At 39.8% G+C, this 19,249-nt stretch overlaps 1 protein-coding gene across 13 annotated transcripts in view; it reads left to right on the top strand.

Annotated features, from left to right (window-relative positions):
• The first annotated feature begins 2,054 nt into the window (after positions 1–2,054).
• Positions 2,055–19,249, top strand: part of SNX14 (sorting nexin 14) — a 107,817-nt gene continuing 90,622 nt past the window's right edge. For 7 of the 13 annotated variants that reach the window (XM_036899199.2, XM_036899197.2, XM_036899193.2 and 4 more), the window contains exon 1: positions 2,226–2,529. In XM_036899199.2, coding sequence (XP_036755094.1) covers positions 2,390–2,529 — 140 coding nt within the window. In that variant the 5' untranslated portion in view covers positions 2,226–2,389. Of the gene's footprint in view, positions 2,179–2,224; positions 2,530–19,249 lie in introns of those variants that run through there. The other 6 variants (XM_036899189.2, XM_036899195.2, XM_036899194.2 and 3 more) reach the window with 2 other exon arrangements.

The following is a 19,249-nucleotide window of genomic DNA, read 5'->3' as shown; positions in this document are numbered from 1 at the left end:
AGGTATCATTGTCATTTTAGGTTATCCAAGTACAGCTAACTGGTTAGGCTGATTTTTGTCACATTCATAAATCCATAAAATAAATTTTTTTGTATCAAGCATTGTATGGGGCACATTTAATAGGCATTTTCCATCCAATTAATCTTCACTAAAAGTTACGCAGGGCATACCTATTTTAGAGTTGATTCAGAGGTTGAGATCAAGTTAACCTTGCTCAGTGTAATGCTGTTAGTGGAAGGTGAAGCTGGTTTCAGAATAAGAATTGTGGGTATCTCTCATATCTCTGCTAGGAAGTTCAAAACTTTTAATAAAAGGTGGGAAAAATATTTTTCAAGCTCTGTGTGTGAGTGTTGAAGTGGATAATAGACCATAAAGATTAAATAGAAAACATTTAACGAAATAAAAAGCATTTTATTAGATGTCTGTGGATTTTTAAAGAATTCTCATGGTGGAAATTTTTTTTCTGAGCATTAGAGCAATATGAAATGTTAAATTACCTATTGCCTGGTTAGTTTATTCTGATTGCCCCTAGTAAAATCATAAGGAGAAAAGTCTTAGTTTGTAAATGTCTAATTTGAACAAAACATAAAGCATTGTATCTTTAAAATGTACTGGCTTTCAGTGAAAAGTTGAACAGTAATTTCATAATAGCCCTTGAAGGAAGCAAAATTCTTAAGGCAGAGAAAAAAAACATCGGCAAAAAAACTTCTTGAGAAAAGTTTAATGAAGTAACTTACCCAAGTATAAAAGTACTCAAGTGCACAGCAGACATTTGGTGCATGTGTATGTGTATTAACATACACCTTTTATTTATACTTTAGTATAGCCCTGGAATGTTCCTATAAACTAAGGGTTATGTATAGATAATTCAAAGATGCCTAAATAAAAGGCTGAAATGTGTATCTCAAAATATTTTTAAAAACACTAAGCTTTCCGATATTACACAGTATTTTAAACAGTAATAGTATAGTATATTTGAGTTAAATAAATAATGATGAGGAACAGTGAAATGGATACTTTTATATACCACTGGAATTGGTAAGCCATTCTCGGAGAAATTTGACAGCTATTTGACTTAGCAATTGTATTGATGTTAATCCTAGTTAGAAATTTGTATAGATTTATGATCAAGGATGGTAATAAACATTATAATGCCATTGAAATTAGCATTTAAAGATGGTGTATTCGAAGTAATACATCATTAAAGATGATTCTTATACTTGGAAATATTCATGAAACTGCATACATAATGGGTTTGTTTTTTTAATAATTTCTGAATATGTCTGTCTCCGTACCTTGGGGGGTCCTAGGGAAGAGAGAGAAGATAATAGGCGACAGGGGACCGCTGGCTCAGGGATTAGAAGGGCTTCAAATCCCGGTTTCGCTAGCAATAGGATTCTGAGCAACTTGCCCTGCACCTCATTTATCCAGCTATAAAATGGGAGAAGGCAGAGAACCTACTTGAGGTGAATGTGTGAAGGTTAAATGAAAAGTGTTGAAGAGCGCCGCCTAAAGACATTACTTACTCGGATGAGGTCTTGGGCATCTTTCAGTGTCGAGCATTCGGAAATTAAAATTCAGAAATGCGATAATTTAGTAAGCGAACGGATTTAATCTAACCTGCCAATCCAAACACTTGGATTTTGAGGCTGTTGCGAACTGAGCTCCACCTTGCCATTGAGCTTCCAAGGTCCTTCTCGCAGGGGTGGCGACCCCCAGGGTTTGACTCTTCCGTATTCTAGAGTGCTTCACTCACCCGCGGACCCCGCCCCTACCCGCAAAGTCAGGATTCAGAGGCGTCCCTCCCTCCTCGCCCTGGGTAGTCGCTCAAAGCTCGGACGTGTCTCCACTCGCAGCTGAGCCGACGGTGAGGAGTGGACGGCGGTAGGGGAGCGGCCCTACGCTCCAGCGCTCCACGGGCTCGCGTTACAGAGACTACAGTCCCCAGCGGGCGCCGCGAGCTCGGGGTGCCCTGCAGCGGGGCCTGTTAGCTGTGGGGTACTGTAGTTATCCCTGTGCTCGGGTATAACCTCTTCTCTCTCCTCGCAATACAGGCGGTTACGGGGTGCTGCAGCTTTCCCCGGATTTCGGAAAAAGGACGGTCTCTGTGGATTCAGCGTCCCTGCGGAGTGCCGCCCTCAGGCACGCGAGGGCGCTCGCGCGGGGTGACGACCTCCCGTACGTACTACGGCTATGCCCTGGGTCCGCGGCCGCGCACGCGCGACGGGCGCCTGGGGCGGGGCGTTGGGCGGCAGCCGCGGGCGCCTAGTCCGCCGGTGGGGGGCTGTGTGGGTCCGCCGCCAGGTCGGCGGGGCGGAGGCGCCGGGTTGATGGGTGTCGCCTGATCTCAGCCTCAGTTTATCGTGCAGCTGCAGTCACAGCAACGGAGATGGTGTCCTGGGTGCGTGCGATGGGGAAGAAGCTGAAGCAGAGGCTGCGGCTGGACGTGGGACGCGAAGTCTGCCGCCAATATCCGCTGTTTTGCTTCCTGCTGCTCTGCCTGAGCGTCGCCTCCCTGCTCCTCAACAGGTAACTTCGCAGCCGGCGGCAGAGGGCCTCTCTCCGGAGCTGCGGACGCGGGCCCGTGTTGCTTCGCTGTGTGGAGCCCGCCTGGGCTGCGCAGGTGCTGGGCTTGGGGCCGGGTGCGAGGCCTGTGGGAAGAGCGGGTTCGGGGAACCCAGCCGAGCGTCGGGGCCCGGAAGTGAGGGTGGGCCATGGGTGGACGCAAGTGCCCCCTTTTGAAGGCCTCGTCTCCTAAGCCAGGCGGCCTCAGTCTTTTCTGAAAACCGGGTTCTCCATCATCGATGTGCGCCCAGTCCAATGTGAGAACGCACGGGGACAGTCTGGGAAGCGGACGGGGGAGGGTGCGAGGCCCCGTCGCAGCCCCAGTTTCAGGCCGGCTCCCGGGCCCCCGCCCGCGCCCACTCGGCCTCAGAGCCGAGGCCGGCTCTGAAGTGATGTTGGTAAACACAGACTGTGGTAAAGATCCTCTGAACCGAAGCCAGAAACCAAAATAACACCCGCCTCAACATTCTTTATAGAGTATTCCTGAAAGCTAAAATTGGTAAATTCAGATGACATTTCGAAATCGGAAGGTTCTGTCCCTGAAATAAACGTGTAGATTTCCTTCATTTTGCTATTTCTAGAAATGGTAACGATGAAATAGGTAGTAGAGAAGATTTCCTTCTGAATTATTTCCAGATTTGCTTTGGTGGAAATAAGTCTGAGACACTTGTCAGGGACAGCGTTTGTAGTAGGTTTTTCTCGGTTACTTTAACATGGAACCATTCGTACTCTCTGGGTTGATCCCCACGGACAGGAACGGGGAAACATTCACCAAGAATTAGGTAACCTAATTTTGGTCGAAGGTAACCATTTCCTGTGGCTATGTTGAAGTTAGGTTTCTTCCTTAGCCACTTTGTTTTCTCGTTAGTTGACTCTGGGTTTCTATAGTATTAGGTGTAAATAACGATTACTATTTTACTGGAAAATGTGCTTTGTGAGGGTAAGTTGTTTGTAGGAGTGTGGAAGAAGTGGAGTCCTTAAGAGAGTGGAAACTAAGTACTAGCTTTCTGTCATCGGTAAGGTATTACAAGCTAGACTAACAGGTTTAGTATGAGACATGTGAACTTTATAGGACTGTTAAGTTTTGTCCGGAGATTCTTATCTATCTCCTTTGGGAGACAGGTCAGTTTATGTCTCCAAGGTATAACAACCATGTAGAAGCAGGTTGAACTAGATTTTTGAGGTAGTCTATTTAATTAGAACATCCAGTGTTCTATACTGTTAAAGGGTACCATCTGGTCTGTACTCGGTATATTTGTATTGTGCAAGGAAAGAAGGAAGTAATGCATAAATGTTGTATTTGAGTAGTTGGGTTTATGAGAGATTGTTTTTGCATACAGCATTTGGTATTTTCCGTTTGTTACTGCTCAATACATACTTTCAATATTTGATTTCTACACAGGCATTTCATCAGTTAAATTTTAGAAATAACTTTAAAAGAAATTTAATATATTCGCTGGTTGTTAGTATGGAGATTTGAAGCTTTGCCTCTATCTGTTAATGTAGATTGAACCGCTGTTTTTTGAAATTAATTTTTTCTCTTGCAACTTTAACTCCTAAAGATCTTTCAAGGTGTTATTTAGCATATACATTTTTCTTTCAGTATGAATTAAAAGTATGAATCATATCTGTGGAAACATGAATGGATATAATCTTTGGACCTTTGATTTGTGGGAAGAGTATAGTGACTTGCTTTATATATTTCAAATTATTTATGATCTCACTTGTACAGTATTGTTAGAATAAACTAGGAGCATAGATACAATTATAAAGATTGTGTATTTACCATAGTGTTGAGTATTTTGAGTGTTATAATGACAAATATTTTAAGTTAATCCTAATAATGATAGTGGTAGTAGTACTAATAGCTAATAACATTTTGTGTTTTGTTTGGCCCAGGTACTGTGTTAAGAGTTTTCATTTATTACTGAGGCAATTTATTGTTGTAGTTTAAATTTTGCATCTGAAGCTTGACTGTAAGAATTTTACTCAGTGTTTACTCATTAAGTGACTTTAGATAAACGATCTTTTACCTGTCACAGTCCCCTCATCTGTAAAATACTACTACTACCTACATTATGTGATTATTTTGATGATTAAATGTTTAGAAAAGTGTGCTCAGCACATTGAGTGTGCTGTCTTTAAATGTTAGCAGTTATTTTTGTCTCATCCTCACACTGTTAAGATAGGTACTATTATTAGCCTCAGTTTCTTTTAGATGTAACTTACAGAAAAGTGCATAAGTGTATAGTAAGAATTTAAAAAAAAATGTGACTCCCTAGGTAATCATCAGATCAAGATACAAAACATTTCTAGCACAATCATATAGACCCTTTTGTGTCTGGTTTCTTTCTCCAAACTCTTGACTGTTTTATTTTTTAGAGATTTATCCATGTTCTGGTATATATCAGCATTTCATATCCCTTGTTATTGTGTAGTATTCCATTGGGATATGCCACACTTGGTTTATCCATTCTGCTGTTGAAGGGCATTTGAGTTGTTCACAGTTTTTTGCTGTTATCAGTAATGCTGCTGTGGATATTCTTATATGTATTTCTTTTGATTAACATGTATACTTATTTCTTTTGGCAGTGCTTAGTCATACTGTATACATTTGTTTAACTTAAGTAGATACTGCCAGACTGTTTTCCAAAGTGGTTGTACAAATTTACACTCCTGCTAAAAGATGATTGACAGTTCTGATGCTGTCTGTAGCTTGAATTTAGTCACTGTAGTGAGTATTTAGTGGTAGCTTATTGTAGTTTTAAGTTGCAGTTCTTTGGTGGTTATTAGTTATTTTACAAATGAGCAAACTGAACCTTAGAGTTCTTAAATAACTTTCTCAGGCTCATAGACAGTTAAGTAGCAGAATGGGATTCTGTTGCAGTCATTCTGATTCAGAAGTCCAACCTTTTAAAAATTACATTAAAAAGGCATTACTAAGAAAGATACTTATTATTATAATTTTAAAACAATATTGATTCATATAAATTATAAAGAAGTCAGAAAATACAGATAAACATAAAGATGTTAAAAATAACTCATAAGTACTCCATTCAGTTGTTGACATTCTAGTCACTTTTATCTGCAACTAATAATTTTATTTTATAATCTGAGATTGTTTTGTATATATAGCCTTCTTCTATATATAGAGCCTGTTTTTAAAAATGTTTTATTGCTTTTTTTGAGATTTTCCAGTTTTGAGAAATAGTTGACATATATCACTATCTGTATAAGTATAAAGTTTAAGTCAATATGATGGTTTGTACATATGTTGTGAAATAATTACAACAGTAGATTCAACTAAATATCCATCTTTTTAAATGTCCATCAGGGAAAAAAATATTCTCCTTGTGATGAGAATCATAGGTTTTACACTCTTAACAGCTTTCCTTTGTTTCTATAAATCCCACTCCTCTGACACTAAATGCAATTTTGTATTTTTTTCCTACATATATATATTATATGTGTATTACATATATATATATATATAATATATTATACACAGCTGTAATAATAGCATAACTCCATTGGGGTTTTTGGACCCGATTCCGAAGTCTTCCCACACATAACACCAAGCACTTCTCAAACAGGAGGAGGGTTTTAATGAACTCAACTCAATTCTGATGCTAGCACCAGATTCCCCAGGTTAAGGGCTCTGTGTAACACAAGACTGCCCTCCACCCTCAACTCCAGACTCCGGTCTCAAGCCCCAGGCAGTTAACTTGTGCTTTGACCTACTGGCTGCAGATTGGAGATTCCCATGACCTGCCCCTTCGATTCATTGCTAGAGTGGCTCACAGCTCAAGAAACACTTAAAGTTTACCAGCTTAATAAATAATACCTTAAAGGATACAAGTTAACAGCCAGATAGAGATAGATAGGACAAGGTCCCAAATAAAGGAGCTTCTGTTCTATCCCTGTGGGGCTTGGGGCCTGGCTTGGTGGCACATGGAGGCATTCTGGTTCCCCAAGCTTAGAAGCTTTCTCTTACTGAGAAGCAGGATCCAACCAAGCAGGGCAGATCTGAGAGCTGAGAGTGGTTAGTTCTTCTCAGGGTTTTGTGAGGGCTTCATTGCATAGTCATGATTGACTAAATTACAGGCATTTGGCTGATTCAGCCTCCAGCCCCTGCCCTTGGGTGGGGGATCCAAAAGTCTTTCATTAACATGACAAAACACCTGTTTCACCCTTACGACTGCACTGTTTTCAGAAACTATGGATGAAGACCAAATACACCAGGGAAACACATATTTGGTTATATGATGACCAAATACGAATTTCTTATGACTCATTATTTCTCAGTATCGTACATCAGTGTTAGCTATAGTCATCATGTACATTACATCCCTAGTACTTATAACTGGAAGTTTTTACGTTTTGACCACTGTCCTCCATTTCCCCTTTTCCCAGCCCTCTCCTTTTGGTAACCATAAGTCAGATCTCTTTTTACATGAGTTCAGTTTTTTTTTAGATCACACATATAAGAACAGAGAGTATTTGTCTTTCTCCGACTTATTTCACTTATCATAATGCCTTCAAGGTCCATCCGTATTGTTGCAAATGTTAGGATTTCCTTGTTTTCTTTAATAGCTGAAAAATATTCCATTGCGTGCACGTGTGTGTGAGCACACACACGCACACACACACATATATGTATATAACATAGCTTCTTTATCTATTCACCTTAGCTTGTTCCCATGTCTTAGGTATTGTAAATAATGCTGCAAGGAACATGGGTGAGCAACCTCCTTTTTGGGTTAAGTGTTTTTGTAGCCTTTGGAAATGTTATGAAGGAAAGGACTCAGCTTGGTGCCACACAGAAGTCAGTTACAGTGAGATGAGAGACCAAAGTCAAGAAAGGATAGTAAGGTTTAATGCACTCTGCGTAGAGTAAAAGAGCGGGCCTGCGTAAGATAAGACAGGCCCAGATGCTCATTCTGAGCATCTGCATTTATGTGGTTTTGGGCGGACAAAGAGGTCCTCGATTGACAGCTGTCAGCTCTCTAGGCTTTTTCTGATTGGTGGGATGGTGACAGGGGATATGCTGTGCCTGTGCTTCTGATGTTTTGTTTTTGTTTTTGTTTTTGTCTTTTTTTAAAAAAATATATTATTTATTTATTTATTTATTTATTTTTGAAGAACATTATGTTTACTAGGCTCTTCCCTACCCCAGGTCCCCGCCACAAACCCCATTACAGTTACTGTCCATCAGCATAGTAAGATGTTGTAGAATCACTACTTGTCTTCTCTGTGTTGCACAGCCCTCCCATTTCCCCCACCCCCCACATTATACACGCTAATCATAATACCTCCTTTCTTCTTCCTTGCCCTTATCCCTCCCTACCCTCCCATTCTCCCCAGTCTCTTGCCCCTTGGTAACGGTTAGTCCATTTTTGGGTTCTGTGATTCTGCTGCTGTTTTGTTCCTTCAGTTTTTCTTTTGTTCTTATACTCCACAGATGAGTGAAATCATTTGGTATTTGTTTTTCTCCGCTTGGCTTATTTCACTGAGCATAATACCCTCTAGCTCCATCCATGTTGTTGCAAATGGTAGGATTTGTTTTCTTCTTATGGCTGAATAATATTCCATTGTGTATATGTACCACATCTTCTTTATCCATTCATCTACTGATGGACACTTAGGTTGCTTCCATTTCTTGGCTGTTGTAAATAGTGCTGCGAAAAACACAGGGGTGCATATGTCTTTTTCAAACTGGAGTGCTGCATTCTTAGGGTAAATTCCTAGGAGTAGAATTCCTGGGTGAAACGGTAAGTCTATTTTGAGCATTTTGAGGAACCTCCATATTTCTTTCCACAATGGTTGAACTAATTTACATTCCCACCAGCAGTGTAGGAGGGTTCCCCTTTCTCCACAACCTCGCCAACATTTGTTGTTGTTTGTCTTTTGAATGGTAGCCATCCTTACTGGTGTGAGGTGATATCTCATTGTGGTTTTAATTTGCATTTCTCTGATAACTAGCGATGTGGAGCATCTTTTCATGTGTCTGTTGGCCATCTGAATTTCTTCTTTGGAGAACTGTCTGTTCAGCTCCTCTGCCCATTTTTTAATTGGATTATTTGCTTTTTGTTTGTTGAGGAACGTGAGCTCTTTATATATTTTGGATGTCAAGCCTTTATCGGATCTGTCATTTACGAATATATTCTCGCATATACTGTAGGGTACCTTTTTGTTCTACTGATGGTGTCCTTTGCTGTACAGAAGCTTTTCAGCTTGATATAGTCCCACTTGTTCATTTTTGCTTTTGTTTTCCTTGCCCGGGGAGATATATTCATGAAGAAGTTACTCATCTTTATGTCCAAGAGATTTTTGCCTATGTTTTTTCCTAAGAGTTTTATGGTTTCATGACTTACATTCATGTCTTTGATCCATTTTGAGTTTACTTTTGTGTATGGGGTTAGACAGTGATCCAGTTTCATTCTCTTACATGTAGCTGTCCAGTTCTGCCAGTACCATCTGTTGAAGAGACTGTCATTTCCCCATAGTATGTCCATGGCTCCTTTATCGTATATTAATTGACCATATATGTTTGGGTTAATGTCTGGAGTCTCTAATCTGTTCCACTGGTCTGTGGCTCTGTTCTTGTGCCACTACCAAATTGTCTTGATTACTATGGCTTTGTAGTAGAGCTTGAAGTTGGGGAGTGAGATCCCCGCCACTTTATTTTTCTTTCTCAGGATTGCTTTGGCTATTCGGGGTCCTTGGTGTTTCCATATGAATTTTTGAACTATTTGTTCCAGTTCGTTGAAGAATGTTGTTGGTAATTTGATAGGGATTGCATCAAATCTGTATATTGCTTTGGGCAGGATGGCCATTTTGATGATATTAATTCTTCCTAGCCAAGAGCATGGGATGAGTTTCCATTTGTTAGTGTCCTCCTTAACTTCTCTTAAGAGTGTCTTATAGTTTTCAGGGTATAGGTCTTTTCACTTCTTTGGTTAGGTTTATTCCTAGGTATTTTATTCTTTTTGATGCAATTGTGAATGGAATTGTTTCCCTGATTTCTCTTTCTATTGGCTCATTGTTAGTGTATAGGAAAGCCACAGATTTCTGTGTGTTAATTTTGTATCCTGCAACTTTGCTGAATTCCGATAATAGCTCTAGTAGTTTCGGAGTGGGGTCTTTAGGGTTTTTTATGTACAATATCATGTCATCTGCCAAATGATGACAGTTTAACTTCTTTACCAATCTGGATTCCTTGTATTTCTCTGTTTTGTCTAATTGCCGTGGCTAGGACCTCCAGTACTATGTTAAATAACAGTGGGGAGAGTGGGCATCCCTGTCTTGTCCCCTGTCTCAGAGGAAAAGCTTTCAGGTTCTCGCTGTTCAGTATGATGTTGGCTGTGGGTTTATCGTATATGGCCTTTATTATGTTGAGGTACTTGCCCTCTATACCCATTTTGCTGAGAGTTTTTATCATGAATGAATGTTGAATTTTGCCGAATGCTTTTTCAGCATCTATGGAGATGATCATGTGGTTTTTGTCATTCTTTTTGTTGATGTGGTGGATGATGTTGATGGATTTTCAAATGTTGTACCATCCTTGCATCCCTGGGATGAATCCCACTTGGTCGTGGTGTCTGATCCTTTTGATATATTTTTGAATTCGGTTTGCTAAAATTTTATTGAGTGTTTTTGCATCTACATTCATCAGGGATATTGGTCTGTAATTTTCTTTTTTGGTGGGGTCTTTGCCTGGTTTTGGTATTAGGGTGATGTTGGCTTCATAGAATGAGTTTGGGAGTATTCCCTCCTCTTCTATTTTTTGGAAAACTTTAAGGAGAATGGGTATTATATCTTCTCTGTATGTCTGATAAAATTCTGAAGTAAATCCATCTGGCCCCGGGGTTTTTTTCTTGGGTAGTTTTTTGATGATTACCGCTTCAATTTCTTTTCTGGTAATTGGATTGTTTAGATTTTGTGTTTCTTCCTTGGTCAGTCTTGGAAGGTTGTATTTTTCTAGGAAGTTGTCCATTTCTTCAGGGTTTTCCAGCTTCTTAGCATATAGGTTTTCATAGTAGTCTCTAATAATTCTTTGTAATTCTATTGGGTCCGTTGTGATGTTTCCTTTCTCATTTCTGATTCTGTTGATGTGTGTTGATTCTCTTTTTCTCTTAATAAGTCTGGCTAGAGGCTTATCTACTTTGTTTATTTTCTCAAAGTACTAGCTCTTGGTTTCATTGATTTTTGCTATTGTTTTATGCTTCTCAATTTTATTTCTTCTCTGATCTTTATTATGTCCCTCCTTCTGCTGACTTTAGGCCTCATTTGTTCTTCTGTTTCCAATTTTGATAACTGTGACATTAGACTATTCATTTGGGTTTGTTTTTCCTTCTTTAAATATGCCTGGATTGCTATATACTTTCCTCTTAAGACTGCTTTCGCTGCTTCCCACAGAAGTTGGGGCTTTGTGTTGTTGTTGTCATTTATTTCCATATATTGCTGGATCTCCATTTTAATTTGGTCGTTGATCCATTGACTATTTAGAAGCGTGTTGTTAAGCCTGCATGTGTTTGTGAGCCTTTTTGCTTTCTTTGTACAATTTATTTCTAGTTTTATACCCTTGTGGTCTGAAAAGTTGGTTGGTAGAGTTTCAATCTTTTTGAATTTACTGAGGCTGTTTTTATGGCCCACTATGTGGTCTATTCTGGAGAATGTTCCATGTGCACTTGAGAAGAATGTGTATCCTGTTGCTTTTGGGTGTAGAGTTCTATAGATGTCTATTAGGTCCATCTGTTCTAGTGTGTTGTTCAGTGCCTCTGTGTTCTTACTTATTTTCTGTCTGATGGATCTGTCCTTTGGAGTGAATGGTGTGTTGAAGTCTCCTAAAATGAATGCATTGCAGTCTATTTCCTCCTTTAGTTCTGTTAGTATTTTTTTCACATATGCTGGTGCTCCTTTGTTGGGTGCATATTTATTTCTAATGGTTATATCCTCTTGTTGAACTGAGCCCTTTATCATTATGTAATGTCCGTCTTTATCTCTTGTTACTTTCTTTGTTTTGAAGTCTATTTTGTCTGATACTAGTACTGCAACAGCTGCTTTTTTCTCCCTATTGTTTGTATGAAATATCTCTTTCCATCCCTTGACTTTTAGTCTGTGCATGTCTTTGGGTTTGAGGTGAGTCTCTTGTAAGCAGCATATAGATAGGTCTTGTTTTTTATCCATTTAGTGACTCTGTGTCTTTTGATTGGTGCATTTAGTCCATTTACATTTAGGGTGATTATCGATAGGTATGTACTTACTACCATTTCAGGCTTTAGATTCGTGGTTACCAAAGGTTCCAGGTTACTTTCCTTACTATCTAAGAGTCTAACTTAACTCACTTAGTATGCTGATACAAACACAATCTAAAGGTTCTTTTCTTTTTCTCCTCCTTCATTCTTTATATATTAGGTATCAGATTCTGTACTTTTTGTCTATCCCTTGATTGACTTTGGGGATAGTCAATTAAATTTTGTAATTGCCTCGCAGTCAGCTGCTCCACCCTCTGTACCATGGTTTTACCACCTCTGGTGACATCTATCCAACCCTAGGAACATTTCCATCTATAGCAGCCCCTCCAAAATAGACTGCAGAGACGGTTTGTGGGAGGTAAACTCTCTCAGCTTTTGCTTATCTGGAAATTGTTTAATCCCCCCTTCAAATTTAAATGATAATCTCGCTGGATAAAGTAATTTTGGTTCCAGGCCCTTCTGCTTCATGGCATTAAATACATCATGCCACTCTCTTCTGGCCTGTAAGGTTTCTGCTGAGAAGTCTGTTGTTAGTCTGATGGGCTTTCCTTTGTATGTGATCTTATTTCTGCCTCTGGCTGCTTTTAACAGTCTGTCCTTATCCTTGATCTTTCCCATTTTAATTACTATGTGTCTTGGTGTTGTCTTCCTTGGGTCCCTTGTGTAGGGGGATCTGTGGATCTCCATGGCCTGAGAGCCTATCTCCTTCCCCATATTGGGGAAGTTTTCAGCAACTACCCCCTCAAAGACACTTTCTATCCCTTTGTCTCTTTCTTGTTCTTCTGGTATCCCTATAATGCGAATATTGTCCCGCTTGGATTGGTCACACAGTTCTCTCAATATTCTTTCATTTTTAGAGATCCTTTTTTATCTCTGTGCCTCAGCTTCTTTGTATTCCTCTTCTCTAGTTTCTATTTCATTTATTGTCTCCTCCACCATATCCAACCTGCTTTTAATACCCTCCATCGTGCTCTTCAACAATTGGATCTTCGACCTGAATTCATTCCTGAGTTCTTGGATGTCTTTCCGTACCTCCATTAGAATGTTGATGATTTTTATTTTGAACTCCCTTTCAGGAAGAGTTACAAAGTCCGTATCATTTAAATCTTTCTCAGGAATTGTATTAATAATTTTACTCTGGACAAGGTTCCTTTGGCGTTTCATGTTTGTATATGGCGCCCTCTATTGTCCAGAAGCTGTAGTCTCTGGATCTGCTCAGCCCCTGAAGCAATGTCGGTAGTCACAGGGGAGCAGTACTGGTACCTGGGGGCAGGAAAGAGCTGTTCCCCATGGCCTGGCTGCTGTGCCTGTCTCCACTGCCTGAACTAGTGGGCCAGTCACACAGGTATGTTTTTGTTCCAGAGCAGCCAGATATGGATCCCTCCTTTCCACAAGCAGCCGGAATCCCAGTCTCCCTAGGAACTCTGCCTGTATTAACTTTCCAACCCGGTAATCATGCAAGTCTCATGAAATTACCATGAAATGTAGGTTTGTGCTCCCAGAGCAGATCTCCGGAGCTAGGTATTCAGCAGTCCCAAGCCTTCCACTCCCTCCCTGCTCCATTTCTCTTCCTCCTGCCGGTGAGCAGGGGTGGGGGAAGGGTTCGGGTCCCGCGGAGCCACAGCTCTGGTACGTTAGCCCTTTGGTTCGGTGAGGTCTGCTCTTTTCTCCAGGTGTATGCAGTCTGACGCTGTCCTCTTTCCTGTTGCTCTCTCAGGATTAGTCGCGCCAATTAAATTTTCTAATTGTATCCAGTTTTAGGAGGAAGCCTCTGTCTCTCCTCTCACATTGCCATCTTTCCGGCTCACTCCTTTTTCTTCCTCCTCCGTAATTTATTATGTATCATATTCTGTACTCTTTGTGTATCCCTTGACTGACTTTGGGGGTAGGTGATTTAATTTTGCATTTGCTAGTAATTAATTGTTCTGCTTCTTTTACTGTAGTTTCATTTTCTCTGGTAACAGGTATTAAGCCTTAGGAATACTTCAGTCTATAGCAGTCCCTCCAAAATACACTGTAGAGACAGTTTCTTGGAGTTAAATTCTGTCAACGTCTGCTTATCTGGAAATTGTTTAATCCTTCTTTAAATGTAAATGATAATATTGCTGGGTAGAGTATTCTTGGCTCTAGGTCATTTTTTTCATTGCTTTAAATATATCATGACACTCCCTTCTGGCCAGGAAGGTTTCTGTTGAGAAGTGTGAAGGTAGTCTGATGGGTTTTCCTTTGTACGTAATGTTTTTTTTCTCTTTGTCTGCTTTAAATAATTTGTCCTTGTCTTTGACATTTGCCATTTTAATTATTATATGCCTTGGTATTGTCTTCCTTGGGCCCCTTGTTTTGGGAGATCTGTGCTCCTCCATGACTTTAGAGACTGCCTCCTTCCGCAGATTGGGGATGTTTTCATCAGATACCTTCTCAAAGATACTTTCTGTTCCGTTCTCTCTCTTCTTCTTCTGGTACTCCTATAATGCAAATGTTGTTCTGTTTGGATTGGTGAAACAGTTCTATGAGTATTTTTTCATTCCTAGAGGTCCTTTTTTCCTATCTCTTCCTCCGCTTCTTTGTTTTCCTGTTCTCTAATTTCTGTTTCATTTACTGTGTCCTCTACTTTATCTAATCTACTTTTAAATCCCTCCATGGTATGTTTCATTTTAGATTCTGTATTTTTCAAATTTTCTGTCTCTTTCTTAAATTCCTCCCTGAGGTCTTGAATATTTTTCTGATAGCTCTGTGAACATGTTTATGATTTTTATTTTGATACATTTTTCAGGAAAATTGGTGAGTTCATTTTCACTTGGTCCTTTCTGGTGTTTGTGGGATTTGGGGTTGTACCAGATTATTTTGACATTTCATATTTGTACATGGAGCCCTCTAGTGCCCAGAAGCTCTACTTTCTGGAGCTGCCTAGTCCTTGGAGTGATGGCGGGGGTCTCAGGTGAGTGGTGCCAATGCCTGCTGGGAGGAAAGAGCTCTTTCCTGCTTCCCGGTTTCAGTGCCTACCTCCACTGCCAGGGCCAGCAGGCCTCTATGCTGTGCACTTGTAGCTGCCGTAAGGCAGGGACGCCCTCTATATGATGTGGTGCAATGACAGGGGCAGCTGGTTTGTGAGCCAGTGTCCACCTGGAGGAAGGAGTGGCAGGCTGTGTATTGTGGTGTGAGGCCTCATAGCTGTGTTGCCAACCAGGGGATGTAGCACCTGAAGCTCCTGACAGTTCCCAGCCTGCTGGGCTAAGTGTGCCAGGACACTTTTGTCCACTTGTCCTTTCTCCTGAGCAGCAAGCTCTGTGCAGTCCCTGCCCCTTTAGCTGTCCTCTCACTGTTAGGAAGTCTCTCTGAGTGCCCGCTTTTCTTTTGTCCCAGAGAGGCTGGTTGTGGGTACCTGTTCTCCACAAGCAGCTGGAATCTCAGTCTCTCCAAGTATTCTGCCTGTCTTAGCTTTCCAACCTCACTAATGTCCAGAGCACCATGTAATATAGGTTCGTGCTCCCAGAGCAGATCTCCAGGACTGGGTGTTCAGCAGCCCGAGGCCTCTACTCCCTCCTCCCTCTGGTTCTCTTTCCTTCCTCCCACTGGTGAGCTAGGGTGGGGGAATTTCTTGGGTCCCTCTGGATCACAGCTTTGGTACTTTACCCTTTTCCATAAGGTCTGCTCTATTCCCCAGGTGTAGGCAGTCTGCCACAGCCTTCTTTCCTGTTGCTCTTTCAGAATTAGTTGTATTTGCTATATATCCATATTATATGTGGTTGTGGGAGCAGGTTTCTATCTCACCTCTCACGACACCATATTTGAGTCAATCTCCTTTTGGACTCCTGCTTTTAATGTGAAGAGTGTCAAAGAATTGCAGTCATATTTAATACCACCTATTTTATTTAATAATTAATCTAGGTGAAGATGATCTCTTCACAGTATTTAATGGTTTCATTCATGAACATAAGTATTTCTCCACTCATTCAGATATGTTCTCATGTCCTTTTAATAGTTTTTTTTCTCACTTAAAAAAATGAAAAAAATGATGGAAAATTTCAAACACATATGAAAGAAAAATGGAATGGTATAAGGAGACCTGTAAATACCTATAACCCAGCTTCAAAAATTATCAGCTCTAAGTTAAATATTGTCCATCCTCCAATTATTTAGAACTAAATCCTATGACATATTTTATAATAAATATTTCAGTGTGTATCTCTAATATATGAGTTCCTTTTTCTTACATAATCATTTACCATTTCACATTAAGAAAAATTTTTTATCAAATATTCATTCAGTATTCAGATTCCCTGAATTTGATAGAACTTACCCCCAACATTTTGTGATGAAAAGCAACCATAATTGTGCAGTTGTACCATTATATTTATTTAAATATATTTAATTGTACCATTAAGTTTACAGTTTATCAGGTGTGAATCTATCCATCACTCCAACCATAGTGAGTCTCATTTATAAACAGCTTTTTAGTGTTAATCAAATTAACATAAAGTATCATCTTTTAATCTGAAAGTTGCCTCCCCTGCCTAACCCCACCTGTGGCTTTTTTTTAACCTTGTGGTTTATTTGTGCAAGAAACTGAGCTATTTGTTCTGTAGAGCTTTTGATGATTCCATTCTTGTAGTGTTTTTGGACTTGTTCTTGTCACTCTTTGTTCCCTGTAAATTAGTGGTTAGATCAAGAGGATTCATTGTTTTGTATTTTTTTTAATTTTTATAATTTTTTTTAATTGAATTATTTTTGACACACAGTCTTCTGTTGGTTTCAAGTATACACACAGTGGTTCAACAGTTACCCATATTATTAAATCCTTACCCCATAGAGCAGTTACTACCTGTAAACATAGGAAGATGTGGCACGTTTGTTGACTATATTCTCAATGCCTTGCTACTATCCCCATGACAACTTATATTACGATGAGAATTTTTGTGCCCCTTTTTCCCTTTCACCCTCCCAAACCACCCACCCCAGCCCCTTCCCCATGGTAACCATCAGTCACTCTTCAGTGTCTATGAGTCTATTGCTATTTTGTTCATTTTTTGTTTTATTTTTATATTCCATAAATAAGTAAAATCATATGGTATTTTTCTTTCTCCACCTGGTCTGTTTCATTTAGCATAATACCCTTTAAGTCCATCCATGTTGTTGCAAATGGTAGAATTTCTTTTTTATGGCTGAATAATATTCTGTTGTATATATGTACCGCCTCTTTATCCATTCTTCTATTGATGGACACTTAGGTTGCTTCCATAACTTAGTTATTGTAAGTAATGTGGCAATAAACGGGGGTGCATGTATTTTTTCAAATCAGGGATTTTCCTTTCCTTGGGTAAATTCCTAGAAGTGGAATTACTGGGTTATATGGTATTTCTGTTTTTGGTTTTTAGGAATCTCCATTCTGCTTTCTACAGTGGCTGCACCAAATAACATTCCAGCTAATGGTGCGAGAGGGTTCCCTTTTCTCCACATTATTGCAAACACTTATTTCTTGTCTTTGGATAGTGGCCATTCTATCTGTGAGAGGTGATATCTCATTATGGTTTTGGTTTGCATTTCCCTCGTAATTATCAGTGTGGAGCATCTTTTCATGTGTCTGTCGACCATCTGTATTTCTTTGGAGAAATGTCTGTTCAGGTCCTCTGCCCATTTTTTTATTGGTTACTTGTTTTTTTGGTGTTGAGGCATAAGAGTTGTTTATGTATTTTGGATGTTAATCCCTTATCAGATAAATTGTTTACAAATATATTCTCCTGTACTGTAGGTTGCCTTTTGTTCTGCTGATGGTGTCATTTGCTGTACAGAAGCTTTTTAGTTTGATGTAGTCCTACTTGTTCATTTTTCATTTTGTTTCCCTTGCCTGAAGAGATATTTACAGAAAAAAATTGCTCATGCTATGTTCAAGAGATTTTTGCTTATGTTTTCTTCTAAGTTTTATGGTTTCATGTCTTACATTCAGGTCTTTGATCCATTTCAAGTTTGCTGTTGTATATGGAGTTAGACAGTGATTTAGTTTCATTCTTGCATGTAGCTTTCCAGTTTTCCCCAGAACCAGTTATTGAAGAGACTGTCTTTTTCCCATTGTATACTCATGGCTCCTCTATCATATATTAATTGACCATATATGTTTGGGTTTACATCTGGGCTTTCTATTCTGTTCCATTGATCTATGGTTCTGTTCTTGTGCCATGGTTTTGATCACTGTAGCTTTGTAGTATAGATTCAAGTCAGGGAATATAATACTCGCAGCTTTGTTGTTCTTCCTCAGGATTGCTTTGGCTGTTTGGGTTCTTTTGTGGTTCCATATGTATTTTAACAATATTTGCTTTACTTCATTGAAAAATGCCATGGGGATTTTGATAGGGATTGTTGTCTTACCTGCAAGTTTCAGCCCTGAGAAAGTTCACTCTGGATTTGATGAGACCAAAAAAATGGCAACATAGATGTTCTAGGGGTAAAAGGGTTTATACCCAGCTGCATTCTTGTGTGGTAGCAAGTCAAGTGCTAGAATCCCATCCATCTCAGGGCAGGTTTGCATGCAGCAAGTTGGTCTCTGCCTCTGGACCTCTCCACCGCCTCACAGCCCTGAGCTCTAGAGCACTGGGTGGAACTCTTTATATTGAGTCAAAAATAACTTACTGCCCACACGTGTGCAAGTCTGAACCTGTGAACATTGCCCATGCGCAGTGGGCAAGCAGACCAGGGTCAGGTAAGAATCCTGGCTGTGGAACTTCCATTTTCTTTACACACTGAATCTGTAAATTGCTTTGGGCAGTATGGCTATTTTGACAATATTAATTCTTCCTATCCATGAGCATAGAATAGATTTCCATTTACTTTTGTTTTCTTTAATTTCTCTTATCAGTGTCTTACAGTTTTTGGAGTGCAGGTCTTTCACTTTGGTTAGGTTTATTCCTAGGTAGTTTATTCTTTCTGATGCAGTTGTAAATGGAATTGTTTTCCTGATTTCTCTCTCTGCTCGTTTGTTGTTAGTATAGAGGAATGCAACAGATTTCTGTGTATTAGTTTTGCATCCTGCAACTTTGCTGGATCCAGTTATTAGTTCTGATAGCTTTTTGGTGGAGTGTTTAGGCTTTTCTATGTGTGGTATCATGTTGTCTGCAAATAGTGACAGTTTAATTTTTTCCTTACCCAGTTGGATGCCTTTTATCTCTTTGTGTTGTTTGATTGCCATGGCTTGGACCTCCAGAACTGTGCTGAATAGAATTGGTGAGAGTAGACATCCTTGTCTTGCTCCTGATCATAGAGGAAAAGCTTTCAGCTTTTTGCCACTGAGTATGAGGTCAGCTGTGGGTTTGTTGTATATAGCCATTATTAGGTTGAGGTGTATGCTCTCTATTCCCATTTTGTTGAGAGTTTTTATCATGAATGGATGTTAAATTTTGTTAAATGCTTTTTCAGCATCTATTGAGATGATCGTC

Source organism: Manis pentadactyla, chromosome 12 (genome assembly GCF_030020395.1).
Source record: "Manis pentadactyla isolate mManPen7 chromosome 12, mManPen7.hap1, whole genome shotgun sequence".
In the NCBI taxonomy this organism is placed as follows: Eukaryota; Metazoa; Chordata; class Mammalia; order Pholidota; family Manidae; genus Manis; species Manis pentadactyla.
This window is presented reverse-complemented; position numbering and strand designations above follow the sequence as displayed.